A 20,826-nucleotide genomic window follows, 5' to 3' on the forward strand; every position below is an offset into this window, starting at 1 on the left:
CTCTCATGCAGGTTTATTTTTGGTGGACGAGTCTTGGACATAAACTGCCAGCCTTATTACTAACTGGCAAACACACTGTAGGGCTTGCTGAAATGCTCTTAGCCTCTATTCTTCAGAGCACAAATGACCCTGATTTTTCCATTATTTGAGGGCTTGATCAATCATTTCTGCTATAATTTCAGTTGGACATAATGCAAGTCCATAAGGGGCATTTAGGATTTATAAAGTTATTTTATATAGTGATGTTTTCATAATAATGATTTCCTTTAGATAACAGGCCAGTTCACCACCGTGGATAATAGTTAGTTTACTAAACACACTATCAAGGGTTAGCACATTGGATTTGACAAAACATTTCTCTAGGAATAGTGGATCTCGTTTTACAGCATTTAATTGAATAAGCAGACTGGAAAGTTTGCTTCCAATAGAAAATGCCTCAAACAAACACCAGAGGAGTTCTGTAAAAGACAAGACAAGGTGATTTTTTTTAATACTATTGACCCTCTTCTTCAGAAAGTGTAATGCACAATAACGACTGTACATGTTACGTTGAGAGTTTTCTCATCTCAAATTAAAAATGTGTTTCTCGCTTTCAACAAACAAGACTGAGCCAACACTTTCCCTTGCAACACTGCCTCAGAGGAACTTAAAAGCTTATTTGAATTTGAATTCAGCATGTTGCTATGAGCTCCCGAACAACAACTGGTAGCACACGCACACACACACATACACACACACAGCCCAGACCTGGGCCACATAAAGAGGCCCTCTCTCCGTCTCTTTCAGAAGGCATTCCCACCTGAATACGGCCTTGAACTGGAGGGAGGCGCTCACTACCTCCCTCCTTCACAACCGTTTCTTCTGTTTCCCTTTCTCCCCAGCCCCTCTCTTGTTTTCCCCTCCTTTGAATAACTTTGTGTTGAAGCCTTTTACAGTGTGTGTGTGTGTGTGTGTGTCTAGAGTGAGTACTCGCTCAGCAAATGTCTCTTGATTTAGTTAATTAGAATGCCCCTCCTACTTCCACTTTGAGAAAATGTGTTAGCATAAATATTTCCATCTCATCTCGTTAAGCACATTGTGTTTGTGTGTGTGTGTGTATGCACACAGTTTGCCATCCTGACATAAAATGTGCCATTCAGACATTTCAGCACTTTGCCAATCCTACAAACAAACGCAGAAAGTTGAAGCATACACACACAGCAGGGGTTTTTTCTGTATCAAACAGGGGCTTAGGTGGTGGGTGTGGCAGAGGGCGTGGCAATGGGAGGAGTTGGCACTGGATTTGAGATGGAGCTGAGAGAAAATGCAATTCTGTGCATTATGCCATGGCTAATGCGGTGTTCTTTTGCTGAAACGTAATAACACAATCAATACTGCTAAATTAATTGTTTTTTGGAATTTGAAATTCTCCCTGACTGTCTTCTCTTTTATTTTGGGGATTGTTCATTCTCAAAGATTATATTATTAAAATATATATATTTTCTCTCTACTTTCTATCAAGGTTTTAGTAATTTAAGTTCCCACTGAATGTGTTTTTCCATCCCAAGAAATAAACAATAATATTTAGACATTAGGGCTTGAACTCCTTCTTGATCTTCCTTAGTGACATCTGGATGTTGTGAATGTCTCTGTGTGTTACTGTGTCTTCTGTGTGAACTATTGTTTACCTGTGCAGGAATATACACTGCTCAAAAAAATAAAGGGAACACTTAAACAACACAATGTAACTCCAAGTCAATCACACTTCTGTGAAATCAAACTGTCCACTTAGGAAGCAACACTGATTGACAATACATTTCACATGCTGTTGTGCAAATGGAATAGACAACAGGTGGAAATTATAGGCATTTAGCAAGACACCCCCAATAAAGGAGTGGTTCTGCAGGTGGGGACCACAGACCACTTCTCAGTTCCTATGCTTCCTGGCTGATGTTTTGTTCACTTTTGAATGCTGGCGGTGCTTTCATTCTAGTGGTAGCATGAGACGAAGTCTACAACCCACACTAGTGGCTCAGGTAGTGCAGCTCATCCAGGATGGCACATCAATGTGAGCTGTGGCAAGAAGGTTTGCTGTGTCTGTCAGCGTAGTGTCCAGAGCATGAAGGCGCTACCAGGAGACAGGCCAGTACACCAGGAGACGTGGAGGAGGCCGTAGGAGGGAAACTACCCAGCAGCAGGACCGCTACCTCCGCCTTTGTGCAAGGAGGAGCACTGCCAGAGCTCTGCAAAATCACCTCCAGCAGGCTACAAATGTGCATGTGTCTGCTCAAACGGTCAAAAACAGACTCCATAAGGGTGGTATGAGGGCCCTACGTCCACAGGTGGGGGTTATGCTTACAGCCCAACACCGTGCAGGACGTTTGGCATTTGCCAGAGAACACCAAGATTGGTAAATTCGCCACTGGCGCCCTGTGCTCTTCACAGATGAAAGCAGGTTCACACTGAGCACGTGACAGACGTGACAGAGTGGCGACGCCGTGGAGAACGTTCTGCTGCCTGCAACATCCTCCAGCATGAACGGTTTGGCGGTGGGTCAGTCATGATGTGGGGGGGCCGCACAGCCCTCCATGTGCTCGCCAGAGATAGCCTGACTGCCATTAGGTACCGAGATGAGATCCTCAGACTCCTTGTGAGACCATATGCTGCTGTGGTTGGCCCTGGGTTCCTCCTAATGCAAGACAATGCTAGACCTCATGTGGCTGGAGTGTGTCAGCAGTTCCTGCAAGAGGAAGGCATTGATGCTATGGACTGGCCCGCCCGTTCCCCAGACCTGAATCCAATTGAGCACATCTGGGACATCATGTCTCGCTCCATCCACCAACTCCACGTTGCACCACAGACTGTCCAGGAGTTGGTGGATGCTTTAGTCCAGGTCTGGGAGGAGATCCCTCAGGAGACCATCCGCCACCTCATCAGGAGCATGCCCAGGCATTGTAGGGAGGTCATACAGGCACGTGGAGGCCACACACACTACTGAGCCTAATTTTGACTTGTTTTAAGGACATTACATCAAAGTTGGATCAGCCTGTAGTGTGGTTTTCTACTTAAATTTTGAGTGTGACTCCAAATCCAGACCTCCATGGGTTGATACATTTGATTTCCATTGATAATTTGTGTGTGATTTTGTTGTCAGCACATTCAACTATTGTAAAGAAAAAAGTATTTAATAAGAATATTTCATTCATTCAGATCTAGGATGTGTTATTTTAGTGTTCCCTTTATTTTTTTGGAGCAGTGTATATATACAGTGGGGAAAAAAATATTTGGTCAGCCACCAATTGTGCAAGTTTCCCACTTAAAAAGATGATGAAAATTACAGGCCTCTCATAGGTACACTTCAACTATGACAGACAAAATGAGAAAAAAAATCCAGAAAATCACATTGTAGGATTTTTTATGAATTTATTTGCAAATTATGGTGGAAAATAAGTATTTAGTCACCTACAAACAAGCAACATTTCTGGCTCTCACAGACCTGTAACCTCTTCTTTAAGAGGCTCCTCTGTCCTCCACTCGTTACCGGTATTAATGGCACCTGTTTGAACTTGTTATCAGTATAAAAGACACCTGTCCACAACCTCAAACAGTCACACTCCAAACTCTACTATAGCCAAGACCAAAGAGCTGTCAAAGGACACCAGAAACAAAATTGTAGACCTGCACCAGGCTAGGAAGACTGAATCTGCAATAGGTAAGCAGCTTGGTTTGAAGAAATCAACTGTGGGAGCAATTATTAGGAAATGGAAGACATACGAGACCACTGATAATCTCCCTCGATCTGGGGCTCCACGTAAGATCTCACCCCGTGGGGTCAAAATGATCACAAGAATGGTGAGCAAAAATCCCAGAACCACACGGGGGGACCTAGTGAATGACCTGCAGAGAGCTGGTACCAAAGTAACAAAGCCTACCATCAGTAACACACTACGCCGCCAGGGACTCAAATCCTGCAGTGCCAGACGTGTCCCCCTGATTAAGCCAGTACATGTCCAGGCCCGTCTGAAGTTTGCTAGAGAGCATTTGGATGATCCAGAAGAAGATTGGGAGAATGTCATATGGTCAGATGAAACCAAAATATAACTTTTGGGTAAAAACTCAACTCGTCGTGTTTGGAGGACAAAGAATGCTGAGTTGCATCCAAAGAACACCATACCTACTGTGAAGCATGGGGGTGGAAACATCATGCTTTGGGGCTGTTTTTCTGCAAAGGGACCAGGACGACTGATCCGTGTAAAGGAAAGAATGAATGGGGCCATGTATCGTGAAATTTTGAGTGAAAACCTCCTTCCATCAGCAAGGGCATTGAAGATGAAACGTGGCTGGGTGTTTCAGCATGACAATGATCCCAAACACACCGCCCGGGCAACGAAGGAGTGGCTTCGTAAGAAGCATTTCAAGGTCCTGGAGTGGCCTAGCCAGTCTCCAGATCTCATCCCCATAGAAAATCTTTGGAGGGAGTTGAAAGTCCGTGTTGCCCAGCAACAGCCCCAAAACATCACTGCTCTAGAGGAGAACTGCATGGAGGAATGGGCCAAAATACTAGCAACAGTGTGTGAAAACCTTGTGAAGTCCAGACAAAGGGTATATAAGTATCGAGATAAACTTTTGTTATTGACCAAATACTTATTTTCCACCATAATTTGCAAATAAATTCATTAAAAATCCTACTATGTGATTTCCTGGATTTTTTTTCTAATTTTGTCTGTCATAGTTGAAGTGTACCTATGATGAAATTTACAGGCCTCTCATCTTTTTAAGTGGGAGAACTTGCACAATTGGTGGCTGACTAAATACTTTTTGCCCCACTGTATGTAATGGACATATAATGGATTTCAATGGCAGAAAACCCCTGCCCAGGTAAACAACATTTCACACAGAAGACACAGTAACACACAGAGACATTCACATCCAGATGTCACTAAGGAAGATCAAGGAGTTCAAGCACCCAGAGTTCTCATGGCACATTCATTCATACAGTCTGGGAGTGCTCTTTTGGCAATCAGTGGCTTCATCATTATCAAGCATTTTGTCCAAACGCATTCCATGTCTTTGCAACGTGCTACTGCTTAATGATGAGTCTTCACTTAACTTAACATACAGGCATAGAAGGAGTTGGCTTGCCAGACTAATAGCAGCCAAGAAAATGGTTGCCTTACGATACGATGGCAAGCCCCACACACTCTGCCACACCAGCAATGAATTTCCTCATTCCTGGTCATAGCTCAACTTGAATGACCAATCTCTTGAATGCATGGCGCAAAGTCAGACAATGTTAATATGGACTACAACCCTTGGCAGTTTAAAATCACTTCTTTGATATACAGTGCCTTCGGAAAGTATTCAGAGCCCTTGACCTTTTCCACATTTTGTTAAGTTGCAGCCTTATTCTAAAATGGATTCATTTGTTCTCCCCCATCAATCTACACACAATACCCCATAATGACAAAGCAAAAAATAATTTATAAAAATAAATAATGAAATATTACATTTACATAAGTATTCCGACCCTTAACTCGGTACTTTGTTGAAGCACTTTTGGCAGCGATTACAGCCTCAAGTCTTCTTGGGGTGTTACAGCCTCAAGTCTTCTGTATTTGGGGTGTTTTTCCCATTCTTCTCTGCAGATCCTCTCAAGCTCTGTCAAGTTGGATGGGGAGCGTCGCTGCACAGCTATTTTCAGGTTTCTCCAGAGATGTTAGATCGGGTTCAAGTCAGGCTCTGGCTGGGTCACTCAAGCACAATCAGAGGCTTGTCCCGAAGCCACTCCTGCATTGTCTTGGCTGTGTGTCCTGTTGGAAGGTGAACCTTCGCCCCCAGTCGGAGGTCCTGAGCGCTCTGGAGCAGGTTTTCATCAAGGATGTCTCTGTACTTTGCTCCGTTCATCTTTGCCTCGATCCTGACTAGTCTCCCAGTCCCTGCCTCTGAAAAACATCCCCACAGCATGATGCTGCCACCACCATGCTTCACCATAGGGATGGTGCCAGATTTCAGATTTCATTCAAGCCAAAGAGTTCAATCTTGGTTTCATCAGAGCAGATGATCTTGTTTCTCATGGTCAGAGTCCTTTAGGTGCATTTTGGCAAACTCCAAGCACAACTTATGTGCCTTTTATTGCCTTTTATTTGCTGCAGAAATGGTTGTCCTTCTGGAAGGTTCTCCCATCCCCACAGATGAACTATAGAGCTCTGTCAGAGTGAACATTGGGTTCTTGGTCCCCTCCCCTCCCCTCCCTGACCAAGACCCTTCTCCCCCGATTGCTCAAATTGGCCAGGCGGCCAGCTCTAGGAAGAGTCTTGGTGTTTCCAAACTTCATCCATTTAAGAATGATGGAGGCCACTGTGTTCTTGGGGACCTTCAATGCTGCAGACATTGTTTGGTACCCTTCCTCAGATCTGTGCCTTGACACAATCCTGTCTCGGAGCTCTATGGACAATTCCTTTGACCTCATGGCTTGGTGTTTGCTCTGACATGCACTGTCAACTGTGGGATCTTATATAGACAGGTGTGTGCCTTTCCAAATCATGACCAATCAATTGAATTTACCACAAGTGGACTCCAATCAAGTTGTAGAAACATCTCAAGGATGACCAATGGCCTAAATGTTAAATAAAATAAATAAAATCGAAACAGGATGCATCTGAGCTCAATTTCAAGTCTCATTAGCGAAGGGTCTGAATACTTATGTAAATAATGTAATTCTGTTTTGGATTTTTTATAAATTTGAAAAAATGGCTAAAAACCTGTTTTTAGCTTCATCATTATGGAGTATTGTGTGTAGATTGCTGATACAGATTGTAGATTGCTGATACATTGAAAAAATATATACATTTTAGAATAAGCCTGTAACGTAACAAAATGTGGAAAAAGTCAAGGGGTCTGAATACTTTCCCGAAGGCACTGTATGCACTCAGATAAGCAGGTCCTGTAGGTGGGAAGGGAAGTCGGAGATAAATGTGTGTATGTGGTTTGGGTTTTTCTGTCCTGTCAACCAAAAAAGTATAAAAACTTGATCACAAAAAAAGGGGTACAAGGTTCTACTGTGGATAATACATCTAGTCTGTCTGTGTGTCTGAATAATTACCAGAGAATAATTACAATGAAGAGATGGTCTATTTATTCAAGTGTGTGTGTGATGTAATGTCTGTGTCCTGTCTCTGTGTGTGCGTGTGTGTGCCTTTAATGTATTGTGGAGAGCTCTTTCAGCAGGTTAAAAGGGGTCACAGTGGAAAGAGTGATGTAGTGCTGTATTAGGAAGTGAATCATGAGGAGTTGAAAATAGAGCAATGTGGGAGTCCTTGATACAACCATATCAGTCATACCCCAAAGAGTAAATCAACATTTATTTTATTTGCAAAATCAGTTAATTAATTCATATTTTATTCTAATTATTAAAAAATATTAGAATAAAGTACTATCATTTCAGTAATTTTTTGGGAGAAATTTGAATATATTTAAACAAATAATACCCTGACATAAATAACAAGAATGATGCAAATTAACATACAAAATATTCAAATGACTATTCAAAAGGCATGTGGTGGAGAATGTTTGTGTTTTACTTAAGATTATTGTATTCATTAATACAGTGTGATTCCGAGATGTGCATGAAGGTTGTGTATACTGTGTGTGTGTGTAGCCACTTAGTTGTCTAGACTCATGAGCAGAGCGGTTCCTCTTTTGATCCAGTGGTCAAAAGGCACAGCTCCAGACTTCAGGTCCACCCCCACCACAAAGGAGGGTCTTCCCCCATCACCCGAACGCACTGGGAAGTAGTAGCATGGACACAAGTACATACCTAGACACACACACACACACACACAGACATTACATCAGTCACTTGGCAGAAAGAGAGAGAGACACAGAGAGAGAGAGAGAGAGAGAGAGAGAGAGAGACACACACGGAGAGAGATGTTTTATTTTTTTGTCTTACTCTTGGCTATCTTCTTGCGGTTCTCAACAGGTTTGAAGTGGATGGTGGGGATGGGGCAGACCAGCTGCATTGGCTTAGCCTCCACCAGACAGGAGTTCTTCTTGTCCCAGCCAGCCCCTTCCAGATACAGCCCCCGGATAAACACCCCGTCCTGAGGAGGGGAGGAAAGAGGGAAGAAGAAGGAGAAAGTTGCATGACTTACAATAGATTAGGGTTTTCTTCTGACCGTGCGGTCTGACCAGGAAGAGTATTCCGAGCTCTAAACTAGACACATTGAGGGAAAAGAGTTGTGGAGAAAAGGACACTGATTTATAGTGAAAACAGGTGTCTCACCTTGGGTGGGAAAAGGAGGTTGTTGTCATCCACTGTCGCAACAATAAACTCCCAGGATAGAGTGTCCACTGACACCTGTGGGTAATACATAAGTGTTAGTCAGATTTTCATGAAGTCTCCCATTGACCTCAACGCATGACGAAGTGAACATTTTACTTTAGAGGTTAACTTGGCATGGTTGAAGTTCAAGTACTCTTTATTATCCCGACAGCGGTACTGCATATCCTTAGAAAAGTTATTATGTGGGCAAACACGACCCATTCCTGTGCAGCAGTTTACGAGGGTGTGCGGTATAGAGTAGTTATGGTTAGTTTGTGAACACAGTTTGAACGTTTTCTCAGTCGTTGTGTTTGGTGAGTGTGCAGAGTAAGGGGTCTGTGCTGTGTGTGTGTACGTGTTTGTGTTGGTGTGTGTGTACGTGTTTGTGTTGGTGTGTGTGTGTGTATAAATAAACAGTACCAGTCCAAAGTTTGGACACACCGACTCATTCAAGGGTTTTTCTATATTTTTACTGTTTTCTACATTGTAGAATAATAGTGAAGACATCAACTATGAAATAACACATATGGAATCATGTAGTAACCAAAAAAGTGTTTCATATTTGAGATTCTTCAAAGTAGCCACCCTTTGCCTTGGTTCCCATCGTGAAGCATGGAGGAGGTGTGATGGTGCTTTGCTGGTGACACTGTCAGTGATTAATTTAGAAGCAAAATAAGCAATGGACATTAGACCAGTGGAAATCTGTCCTTTGGTCTGATAAGTTCAAATTTTAGATTTTTGGTTCCAACCACTGTGTCTTTGTGAGACGAAGAATAGGTGAACGGATGATCTCCGCATGTGTGGTTCTCACCGTGAAGCATGAAAGAGGAGGTGTGATGGTGACACTGTCAGTGATTTATTTTGAATTCAAGGCTCACTTAACCTGCATGGCTACCACAGCATTCTGCAGCGATACGTCATCCCATCTGGTTTGCGCTTAGTCAGGAGTGTCATTTGTTTTTCAACAAGACAATGACCCAATACACCTCCAGGTGTTATTTCACCAAGAAAGAGAGTGATGGAGTGCTGCATCAGATGACCTGGCTTCCACAATCACCTGACCTCAACCCAATTGAGATGCTTTGGGATGAGTTGGACCGCAGAGTGAAGGAAAGCAGCCAACAATTTCTCAGCATATGTTTTTTATTTTAATTTTACAAGGCAAGTCAGTTAAGAACAAATTCTTATTTTCAATGACGGCCTAGGAACAGTGTGTTAACTGCCTTCGTCAGGGGCAGATCGACAGATTTTTACCTTGTCAGCTCGGGGATTCGATCTTGCAACCTTTCGGTTACTAGTCCAACACTCTAACCACTAGTCTACCTGCCTCCATGTCGGAACTCCTTCAAGAGAGCATTCCAGGTGAAGCTGGTTGAGAGAATGCCAAGAGTGTGCAAAGCTGTCATCAAGGCAAAGGGTGGCTACTTTGAAGAATCTAAAATATTTGTTGATCTGTTTAACACTTTTTTGGTTACTACATGATTCCATATGTGTTATTTAATAGTTCTGACGTCTTCACTATTTTTCTACAATGTAGAAAATAGTAAAAATAAAGAAAAACCCTTGAATGAGTAGGTGTGTCCAAACTTTTGACTGGTTCAGTATGTGTGTGTGGCCTCACGCTGTGCTGACGTGCGGACGACTGTAACACAGCGGTGAGGAAGCCAGTGGGAAAGGTGAAGCCAGAGAGCCAGAAGAGGGTAGGGGGGTGGGCCGTCTCTGCCCAGCGGGCAAACTGCTCCACGCGCTGGCACAGGTCCCTGGTCCACGATGCCAGCGGCTTCAAAGACGGGTAGGCCTGAGGAGACAGGCAAAGAAAGAGACAGAGACACACAGCAACGTCAATAGTATATGCTGTCCTGCTATAGTAACTGTCCCAGCAGCATCATATGAACCTGTAGTGTTCGGTTCCTCTAGGCCTGTACTCAGTGAGTCAGTGTTCTGTTATTGAAGGTGTGTTAACCCATCATCCTGCCTGCACAGACTACCTCCCAAATGGCACCCTATGCATATGTAGTGCACTAGGGTAGGGAATTAGGGTGCCATTTGGGAAGAAACACTCATTTTCTACTGACTGACCCCCATACACACTGGACTGGAAACACAATCCAACTGTTATTATGTCCTAAGGTTCAATTCTTCATTAAAACAGTGTAGAACTCGTTCCACTAGTCAGTGAGACCGCTGTGGTCTGCCAAAGATTCTACTGCGTGTTAGAGGATGGGGCGGATGAAAAAAGGAGTGTGTGTGTGTCTCTTCAGAGGGGTCATTGAGGGCAGTTTATGTTTATGTGGGTGCGCCCTTGTGTGTGTGTGTGTGTGTGTGTGTGTGTGGGTGTGTGCGTGTCTGTGTGTGTGTGGGTGTGCGTGTCTGCCTGTGTGTGTGTCTGGTCCACTGGGTCATCAGGTGGACACTTGGTGCCTAAACAAAGTCACAATGCCGTATCTGGGGCTGAGGGGAAGCTGGGGGGGTAATTGCAGTGTAATAAGTAGAGTAAACCTGCTGTCTCTGCTCCAGTTCCCTTCCTAAAGCCCAACCAGCCCAGTGCTGACTATTACAGTACAGCCAGACAAAGAGAGACAGACAGAGGGAGAGACAGAGGGAGAGACAGTGGGATAGAGAGAGAGAAAAGAAAGAGGGAGAGAGAGAAAAAGAGTGCGAGAAAGAGGGAGAAAGAGAGTGAGAGAGCGAGAGAAAGGGACAGAGAGGGAGAGCGAGAGGGAGAGACAGAGGGAGCGACAGAGGGAGCGACAGAGGGAGAGAGAGAAAAGAAAGAGGGAGAGCGAGAGAGAGGAGAGAGAGAAAAAGAGTGCGAGAAAGAGGGAGAGAGAGAAAGAGTGAGAGAAAGGGACAGAGAGAGAGAGGGAAAGAGGCCTGCTCTACCCTGTTACTGGCCCCCTCTTTATGAGAGGAGGACAGGATGGCCATTAATGCTTCAGCTCCAGCTGTGTCTCTCTCTCTCTCAACTCCACTGCCTCATTACTCTACCCTCTATATCTAGTCCCCTACTTCCTTCTGCTTTCCTCACTATTTTTCCCCCTGTCTGTCAAGCTCTCTCTCCCTGCTCTTTCTCTCATTGATTGCCCCTCTCTCTCTCCCTGTCCCTTCTCCGGGGATGAACAACAACCCCTTCTAGAACACTATCCCCCCTCCTTCTCTTGCTCTCTCTCCTTCCGTCCATGTTCCATTCACCCCTGGCAGGCATGGCAGACTGTCATTATATTTCTGCTCCCTCAGACTCATGGCTTTAATTTTGGCCAGGCTGCCTCGCTCGTCCTAGAAAACGTGGATCTGTGTGTGTGTGCGCGCGCATGTGTGAGTATGTGTGTGTCCCTTCCCCCCTCTCCTGCCCCAGGCTCACACACTGACGTTTTCCAGTCCGATCAGATTGCTCCTTTTGACATAGCCGAGATGGCTTCTGACAGCCTCCATGTTCTTCTATAAATCACACTGATACTGGACTTTCCCACTGGGCCCACACTGGTTGAATCAACGTTGTTTCCACATCATTTCAATGAAATTCCGTTAAACCAACGTGGAATAGACATTGAATTGACGTCCGTGCCCAGTGGGTATGTCCCCACTACCCAAATTGACCATTCATTTGACCATGGAAGCGTGTTTTGGGGAAAGTATGGTATTAAATGCTACATAAGGGAATGGACCTTATGTACCATCAACAGCTGCTGCTCTGCCTTGATAGTGTCTGTGGGTTGTCTTGTTGTTAGGTATAAGGCTGAATATGTAACGTCATCAATTCAACCTCACTGTATCGATCAGCAGAACGTTCCTGTAAAGTCAAATTGAAATCCCATTTTGTTGGTCACGTGCCGAATACAACAGGTGTAGACTTTATAGTGAAATGCTTACTTACGAGCCCCTTCCCAACAACGCAGAGTTAAAAAGTAAGACCAATATTTGCAAAATAAAAAATGAAATAGTAAGACAGTAAAAACAATAAGGAGGCTATACGCAAGGAGTACCAGGATGAGTCAATGTGCAGGGGTACGAGGTAGTTGAGGTCATTGAAGTAATACAGATTCTACATGTGTGTAGGGGTAAAAGTCACTAGGCAATCAGGACATACAGTGCCTTCGGAAAGTATTCAGACCCCTTGACTTCTTCCACATTTTGTTATGTTACTTATTCTAAAATGGATTAAATAATAACAATTCCTCAGCAATCTACACACAATACCCCATAAAAAATGGGGTAAATAGGTTTTTAGAAATGTTTGCAAATGTATTAAAGGATTGTGTCGAGGCACAGATCTGAAGAAGTGTACCAAAAAATCTCTGCAGCATTAAAGGTTCCCAAGAACACAGTGACCTCCATAATTCTTAAATGGAAGAAGTTTGGAACCACCAAGACTCTTCCTAGAGCTGACCGCCTGGCCAAACAAGCAATCGAGGGAGAAGGGCCTCGGTCAGGGAGATGACCAAGAACCCAATGGTCACTCTGACAGAGCTCTAGAGTTCCTCTGTGGAGATGGGAGAACCTTCCAGAAGGACAACCATCTCTGCAGCACTCCACCAATCAGGCCTTTATGGTAGAGTGGCCAGACGGAAGCCACTCCTCAATAAAAGGCTCATGACAGCCTGCTTGAGGTTTGCCCAAACATAACTAAAGACTCTCAGATCATGAGAAACAAGATTCTCTGGTCTGATGAAACCTAGATTGAACTCTTTGGCCTGAATGTCAAGTGTCACGGCTGGAGGAAACCTGGCACCATCCCTACGATGAAGCATGGTGGTGGCAGCATCACGCTGTGGGTCCATTTTTCAGCAGCAGGGACTGGGAGTCAGGATCGAGGCAAAGATGAATGGAGCAAAGTACCTGCTCCAGAGCCCTCAGGACCTCAGACTGTGGCGACTGTTCACCTTCCAACAAGACAACAACCCTAAGCACACAGCCAAGACAATGCACGAGTGGCTTGGAGACAAGTCTCTGAATGACGACGAGTGGCCCAGCCAGGGGCCTGACTTGAACCCCGATTGAACATCTCTGCTGAGACCTGAAAATAGCTGTGCAGCGACGCTCCCCATCCAACCTGACAGAGCTTGAGAGGATCTGCAGAGAAGAATGGGAGAAACACCCCAAATACAGGTGTGCCAAGCTTGTAGCGTCAGACCCAAGAAGACTTGAGGCTGTAATCACTGCCAAAGGTGCTTCAACAAAGTACTGAGTTAAGGGTCTGAATACTTATGTAAATGTGGTATTGATTTAAAAAATATATATATATAAATTAGCAAAAGAAAATCTAAAAACGTGTTTTTGCTTTGTCATCATGGGGTATTGTGTGTGAATTGTTGAGGGGAAAAAACGATTTCATAAATTTTTAGAATAAGGCTGTAACCTAAAAAAATGTGGAAAAAGTCAAGGGTCTGAATACTTTCCAAATAGCCTTTAGCTCAGTGCGGATGTTGTCTGTAATCCATGGCTTCTGGTTGGGGATATGTACGTATGTCACTGTCACTGTCGGGACAACGTCGTCGATGCACTTATTAATGAAGCCGGTGACCGATGTGGTAAACACCTCAATGCCATCAGATGAATCCCAGAACATATGCCAATCTGTGCTAGCGAAAGAGTCCTGTAGCTTAGCATCCGCTTCATCGAACCACTTCTGTATTGAGCTGGCAATTCCTGTTTGAGTTTTTGCTTGTTAGCAGAAATCAGGAGGATAGAGCTATTGCCCTATTTACCAAATGGAGGGCGAGAGAGAGATGTGTATGCGTCTCTGTGTGTGTAGTAAAGGTGATCTAGAGTTGTAATTCCTCTATTTGCACAGGTGACATGCTGGTAGAAATGAAGTAAAACGGATTTCAGTTTTCCTGCATTAACATTACTGGCCACTAGGAGCGCCGCCTCTGGATGAGCATGTTCTTGTTTGCTTATGGCCCTATACAGCTCGTTGAGTGTGGTAAATAGACAGCTCTGAAAAATACAGATCTCTCGTGGTAAATAGTATGGTCCACTGCTTGTCATGCGGTATTCTAACTCGGGTGAGCAGAACCTCGAGCCTTCCTTAATACTAGAGATCATGTACCAGCTGTTGTTAATAAAGAGACACACACAACCCCCCTGATCTTCCCGGACTCTGCCGTTCTGTCCTGCCGATACATAGAAAAACCAGCTAGATGTATATTATTCATGTCCTTGTTCAGCCATGACTCCGAGAAGCATAGTATATTACAGTTCCTAATGTCCCGAAGGGGGCTCATCCAGTTTATTCTCCAGTCATTGTACATTCGCCAATAGAACAGAGGGTAGAGGTGATTCATTAATTTGCCGCTGTAGTCACATCAGGGTGCCCGAGCCGGCCTCTACAGTGCCATCTTCACCTTCGAGTGACAGGGATTAGGGCCTGGTCTGAGGTTAATCAATATGTCATTCACCTCCAACTCATTGAAGTAGAAGTCCTAGTCCAAATCGAGGTTAGTGATGGCTGTTCTAATGAACAGAAGCTCTTTTCGGTCATAGGAAACGAGAGTTAAGACCAGTGCAAAAAAATACACAAAATAGCACAAGTGGTCAAGAGCCCGTAAAATGGCTGCCATTCCCTCCAGCTAAAAGTGATTTTCTGACCATGATCTGGATGTACAGATTTGTTGATATCGCTGTGCTCACATAATAGAATGGTGCCTGGTTACATGAATGATGTGTAGATGTTGCAATCACCATAGCACAAGGGCAGATACTAGTGATGTTGCTGCCACTGGGGCAGTTACTACAGCAGAATCAAATGCCTTGAGATAAATGGTAAATGTGTGTTTTTTGTGTGTCTATGACCTGTAACAATCCATGAGTGTGTGGTTATGTATGTGTCTGTGTGTGTCCTACCTTAACCCAAAGTGGGGGGACGCGGGCATCGAAGATGCAGTGGAATGTTTCCTCCAGGCTGCTAGACATCACCACCAGACCCTTGATCCCCTTCTCCAGCTCTATCAGAGACGACCTAGACACACACACACACACGTACACACGCTCAGTTAAACTATCCATCCAGTACTCTGTTTTTACACCCCCCCCCCCCTCTGTCTGTCCTACCTGATGGTGTGTAGCAGGGCATTGTATCTCTGGATCTCCTGCAGTAGGACCACGTTGAGAGGTGAGGGGTCGTCAGCCAGCAGGACTCTGGTCCCTTCATAGTCTATCAGGCCTGGGATCTTCTGCAGCACGTCTGCTGCTAACTCCAATACCTGGAGAGAGAGGGGAGCGACTGAAACTCTTACTGATAGTGAATATGCAGAAAATACAGAGCTACACACAAATGCACATGACACAGCCTCTAACTCTAACCCCCCCCACCCATCCCACTCACCTTATTCTCTCTGGTGGGCCCGGCAGCTGCTCCGGCAGTAGCTCCACTAGTGACCTGGGGCTGCAGGGAGAGCAGGGTGTCAAACAAGGTCCTGGTCTCAGCAATCTGGGAGGCGATGTCGGCGTTGGGGTGCTGGCCGAACACCTCGGGGTGCTCCGTGGCTGGGAGGAGGCTTATGTACTCCCTGTAGGAGGACTGGGGCCCGTCCCGGGGGATGTAGTAGGTAGAGAGAGAGGAGAGTCTAGAGAGAGGGGAGAAGAGACTGTTAACTCTACATAACCCCTAACCCTGTAGGAGGACTAGGGCCCGTCCCGGGGGATGTAGTAGGAAGAGAGAGAGGAGAGTCTAGATAGAGGGAAGAAGAGACTGTTAACACTACATAACCCTGTAGGAGGACTAGGGCCCGTCCCAGGGGATGTAGTAGGTAGACAGAGAGGAGAGTCTAGATAGAGGGGAGAAGAGACTGTTAACACTACATAACCCTGTAGGAGGACTAGGGCCCGTCCCGGGGGATGTAGTAGGTAGACAGAGAGGAGAGTCTAGATAGAGGGGAGAAGAGACTGTTAACACTACATAACCCTGTAGGAGGACTAGGGCCCGTCCCGGGGGATGTAGTAGGTAGACAGAGAGGAGAGGAAAGTATTACAGTACAACATTGTTGTCCAATCCCAAATTGACCCTTAGAAAGTACTGGATAGGCAGGAATAAGCAGCAACAGGGCTGGACTCCTCAGAGTGACTGTAATATCAACGCTGGCCACATGGTGGTGCTCACGGTCCTCAGTCTTTATGAGTACCTGTAACCAGACAGCAGCCGCAGTAAGCTCTGCCATGACTAGATCTTTATGTGTGTTTGAGGAGAGAGAGAGTGAAAGAGACAGTCGTTTGTGTGTGTGTGTGTGTGTGTGTATCGCTGTGTGTGCTTGTACGCGCGTGTCATCCTCACTTGAAGAATGGCGCGGCGACGGCGGCCTCACAGAAGTAGTCGTTGATGTACGTGGTGAGCAGGCGTCTGTCAAAGTCGTCAGTCACGTGACCACCGTAGTTGACCCCAGCGATCAGGTACTTGAGGGCGTCCCAGGGGATCTCCTCGTACTCATCTAAATACAGACTCATCAGACTCTCACTAACCTGGAGGAGGGATGAGGACACGCCTGCTGTTAGCACCCCTAGGGGGTGATTTATACACTGCTTTTGGTCTCACGCAACAGGATGTAGAGTGGTCAGCATTTTGTTAGTCTTCATTGTCTTACAAGGGAAAGGAGTAGGTGAAAAATTCTGTCACCGTATTCAAGCATTCTTCATCATCAAATCTTCACAATCCATATCAGACTCAGAAATACCTGACATTCCCCTCTCCTAATTGACTATTTTTACCAAGTAGAAAGAGCCAAGTTGTGGATAGTTTTAAGACTACGACTGGAAGCCATTTTTGTGTGTGTGACTTACCTCGAAGTCAGAGTCGTTGAAGCCGTAGATAATGTTCCAGCCCAGCTGTAGGAACTTCTTCCTCTCTAGGAGGATGCTGTGGAAGAAACAGAGAGCGAAGAGCAGCTTCCTGTAGAGCACAGGCCGGGCACAGCGTGTGAACTGACCCTCTGTCACCAGCTGGTACAGGCGTTTCATATTGGACTTCACACCCTGAGGGATGGAGGAAGGGAGGGAGGGAGGGAAAGAGAGGGAGAGAGGGAGAGAGGAAGGGAGAGGGGGAGAGGGGGAGAGAGGGAGGGGGAGGGGGAGAGGGAGAGGGGGAGAGAGAGGGGGAGGGGGAGGGAGGGAGAGAGAGAATTGAGTGGGGCAAAGGCAAAAGAGAGTAGATCATTCTGAAAATGTATCTAGATGTGTTCTCTTAAAGTGTGTGCCTGCGTGTGTGTGCGTGTGTGTGTGTGTATGTGTGAGTACAGTAGTGTATATCCTCTCTCTGTCTACCCGAGGCGGTTCGGTGGTCATCTTGATGCCGGCCTGCAGGATAGCGATGGGGAAGTCAGGGTGAGGAGAGGAGCTGAGCCACAGTCTGAAGTCAGGATGGGGCTCCTCCACCTGCAGCTGTTCCACTAACTTATCCAGCTGGGGCATCCAGGACAGACACAGGTGGCAGTTAGCCAGGAACACCCAGTGACCTGTGGAGTGGGAGTGGGAGTGGGAGAATAGAGGAAAGAGTGGAGGAGAAGCGATATTAAAAATCGACTTTTCCAAAAACAACAGTACTGATGTATTACGAGTACAATCTGATGTATGGTGATGACATTTGGTCAAGTATAGAGAGGTGTGGCTGAAATCACAACAAGCTACAGGAAGTGACAGCCAGATAGAACATAACAAATGACACTGCAGTCCACAAACAGGGCATGGGGGAGAGAGCGGAAATATAGATCGTTACAACAGTGTATAGAGAGCGGAAATATAGATTGAGATAGAGAGAGAGGAGTCCTATGAATACTCAGCAAAGTAACTATCAACAATGAACGAGAAACAGACGCCGAGAAGAGAGAGAGAAAGGGAAATTCGTACCGCTCTTCACTCCCTCTTTGATCATGCGTGTGGCAATGGGGGCTTGACCCTGGCCCAGGGAGAGGGCATGGAATTTCCTGTTCATCCCTGAGGCCTCAGCCAGCTGTAGCAGGGCTCCTGTAGGGTCCACCCCCGGAGACAACACGAATATCAGGGGAGTCTTAGTGGTCGAGTCCTCCACCACCTGGGGGAAGCATCAACACAGTGGCAGAGATCAGGGGAGGACCAAGAGAGAAATTACTATTGTATTAGTACAGTTCTTGTTAATGGTCACAGTTGATGGCAGTTGGATGCAAGTATCATCCCCCAATTGGGTTTGTGACAAATGTGAAACTTTTTTACCAAGTGCTTTCACATCAATACATAGAGGATTACTGTGAACAAATGTTTTTCCTGTTCAGGTCAAGTGGTCAGGAATAACTCCAGAAGGCCAGAATGACCCATCTCAAAATGGACCACCTCCACAACGCAGGGGATCCATCTTGGCTCAGGTTGGCAGCCATCTTGTGCCAGATCCCTCAGCCGTCATTGAGGCTGAACGTGTCAGCGTGGGAGTGAGACAGTGACACAGAGAGCAGGGGGGGGGGGGGGGGGGGGGGATCAAACAGTCTCCTCTGAGTGCCACTCACAGTCTCGTCACACACACGCGCGCGCGCACACACACACATATGCACACACACACACACTCACAGCCTTCATGTCGAGTACGGGCGGCTCCACGAAACGTGATCCCAGGTTGTTGATGATGAAGGCGGCGACGCAGAAGGCGACACGGTCCTGCCGCAGCGAGCGCACGATCAACATCCTCTGGAGTTCATTACAACCATTCTCCCACTCACCTGGTGTGGGGAGGGTGGATGGAAAAAGAGAGGTCGGGGGGGAGAAGAGAGAGAGGTCGGGGGGGAGAAGAGAGAGAGGTCGGGGGGGGAGAAGAGAGAGAGGACGGGGGAGAAGAGAGAGAGGTCGGGGGAGAAGAGAGAGAGGTCGGGGGGGAGAAGAGAGAGAGGTCGGAGGGGGAGAAGAGAGAGAGGTCGGGAGGGAGAAGACGAGAGAGGTCGGGAGGGAGAAGAGAGAGAGGTCGGGAGGGAGAAGAGAGAGAGGTCGGGAGGGAGAAGAGAGAGAGGTCGGGAGGGAGAAGAGAGAGAGGTCGGGAGGGAGAAGAGAGAGAGGTCGGGAGGGAGAAGAGAGAGAGGTCGGGAGGGAGAAGAGAGAGAGGTCGGAGGGAGAAGAGAGAGAGGTCGGGAGGGAGAAGAGAGAGAGGTCGGGAGGGAGAAGAGAGAGAGAGGTCGGGAGGGAGAAGAGAGAGAGGTCGGGAGGGGAAGAGAGAGAGAGGTCGGGAGGGAGACGAGAGAGAGGTCGGGAGGGAGAAGAGAGGAGGTCGGGAGGGAAGAGAGAGAGGTCGGAGGGAGAAGAGAGAGAGGTCGGGAGGGAGAAGAGAGAGAGGTCGGGAGGGAGAAGAGAGAGAGGTCGGGAGGGAGGAAGAGAGAGGTCGGGAGGAGAAGAGAGAGAGGGGGTCGAGGGAGAAAGAGAGGTCGGGAGGGAGAAGAGAGAGGTCGAGAGAGAGGTCGGGAGGGAGAAGAGAGAGAGGTCGAGAGAGAGGTCTGGGAGGGAGAAGAGAGAGAGAGAGGTCGGGAGGGAGAAGAGAGGAGGTCGGGAGGGAGAAGAGAGAGAGAGGTCGGGAGGGGAGGAAGAGAGAGAGAGAGAGAGAGAGAGGGAGGGAGGGGGAGGGAGGGAGGGAGGGAGGGAGGGAGGGAGGGAGGACGGGAGGGAAAGACAGGTCGGGAGGGAGAAGAGAGAGAGTCGGGGAGGGAGAAGAGAGAGATTGAGAGGGATGGGGGAGGAGACAGAAAGACAGTGAGGTTGAAGAAGAAGAAGGATGGAAGGTGAAGGTGACAAGGGGAGACAGAGACAAAGTGTTGGTTGGGTGTTTTCAGCAACACCAGTGATAACTAAACTTCGCAACTAAAAGTCCCGGTGTTAAAACCACAATGAATCACAATGGCATGAATGGCAAATGGGTTTTAGAATAAACAATAGATTTAATGGCAAGCCGGGAGGAAAATTGTGGCAGCCAAGTTCCATCATGTAATCTACTAATATTGAGCTGAACTTTGTGTGATTTAATTAACGTGATGACATAAAGCAAGTGATAGTGACAGAGGCACAACACTGCTACGTGATGGGCATCAATAGTCCTTCAGCACGGAGAGAGAGAGGAGAGAAGAGAGACTCAGTGAACAAAGCCTTGCTTTTCAGAGAGACCGCCGTAGGCAGACCTGGCTCTCAAGAGAAGACAGGCTATGTGCACACTGCCCACAAAATGAGGTGGAAACTGAGCTGCACTTCCTAACCTCCTCCCAAATGTTTGACCATATTTGAGACACATACTTCCCTCAGATTACACAGATCCACAAAGAAATCCTCAACATTTTGATAAGCTCCCATATCTACTGGGTGAAATACCAGTGTGCATCACAGCAGCAGATCTGTGACCTGTTGTCACAAGAAAAGGTCAACCAGTGAAGAACAAACACCATTATAAATACAACCTATACTTATGTTTATTTATTTTGTATATAGACATAGTATATAGACATAATATGACATTTGAAATGTCTTATTTTGTGAGAGTATTGTTTCCTGATCATTTTTAATTGTTTATTTAACTTTTGTTAATTATCTAGTTCAAC

General features: G+C 46.2%; 1 protein-coding gene across 1 annotated transcript in view; it reads right to left on the minus strand.

Annotated features, from left to right (window-relative positions):
* Window positions 1-7,324: 7,324 nt before the first annotated feature.
* Window positions 7,325-20,826, minus strand: part of dnah2 (dynein, axonemal, heavy chain 2) — a 249,711-nt gene continuing 236,209 nt past the window's right edge. The window contains 12 exon segments of the mRNA XM_031831350.1: window positions 7,325-7,795; window positions 7,931-8,081; window positions 8,264-8,338; window positions 9,924-10,100; window positions 15,146-15,260; window positions 15,353-15,504; window positions 15,627-15,867; window positions 16,572-16,756; window positions 17,075-17,266; window positions 17,555-17,745; window positions 18,137-18,320; window positions 18,827-18,994. Coding sequence (XP_031687210.1) covers window positions 7,641-7,795; window positions 7,931-8,081; window positions 8,264-8,338; window positions 9,924-10,100; window positions 15,146-15,260; window positions 15,353-15,504; window positions 15,627-15,867; window positions 16,572-16,756; window positions 17,075-17,266; window positions 17,555-17,745; window positions 18,137-18,320; window positions 18,827-18,994 — 1,986 coding nt within the window. The 3' untranslated portion in view covers window positions 7,325-7,640.

Source organism: Oncorhynchus kisutch, linkage group LG9 (assembly GCF_002021735.2).
Source record: "Oncorhynchus kisutch isolate 150728-3 linkage group LG9, Okis_V2, whole genome shotgun sequence".
In the NCBI taxonomy this organism is placed as follows: domain Eukaryota; kingdom Metazoa; phylum Chordata; class Actinopteri; order Salmoniformes; family Salmonidae; genus Oncorhynchus; species Oncorhynchus kisutch.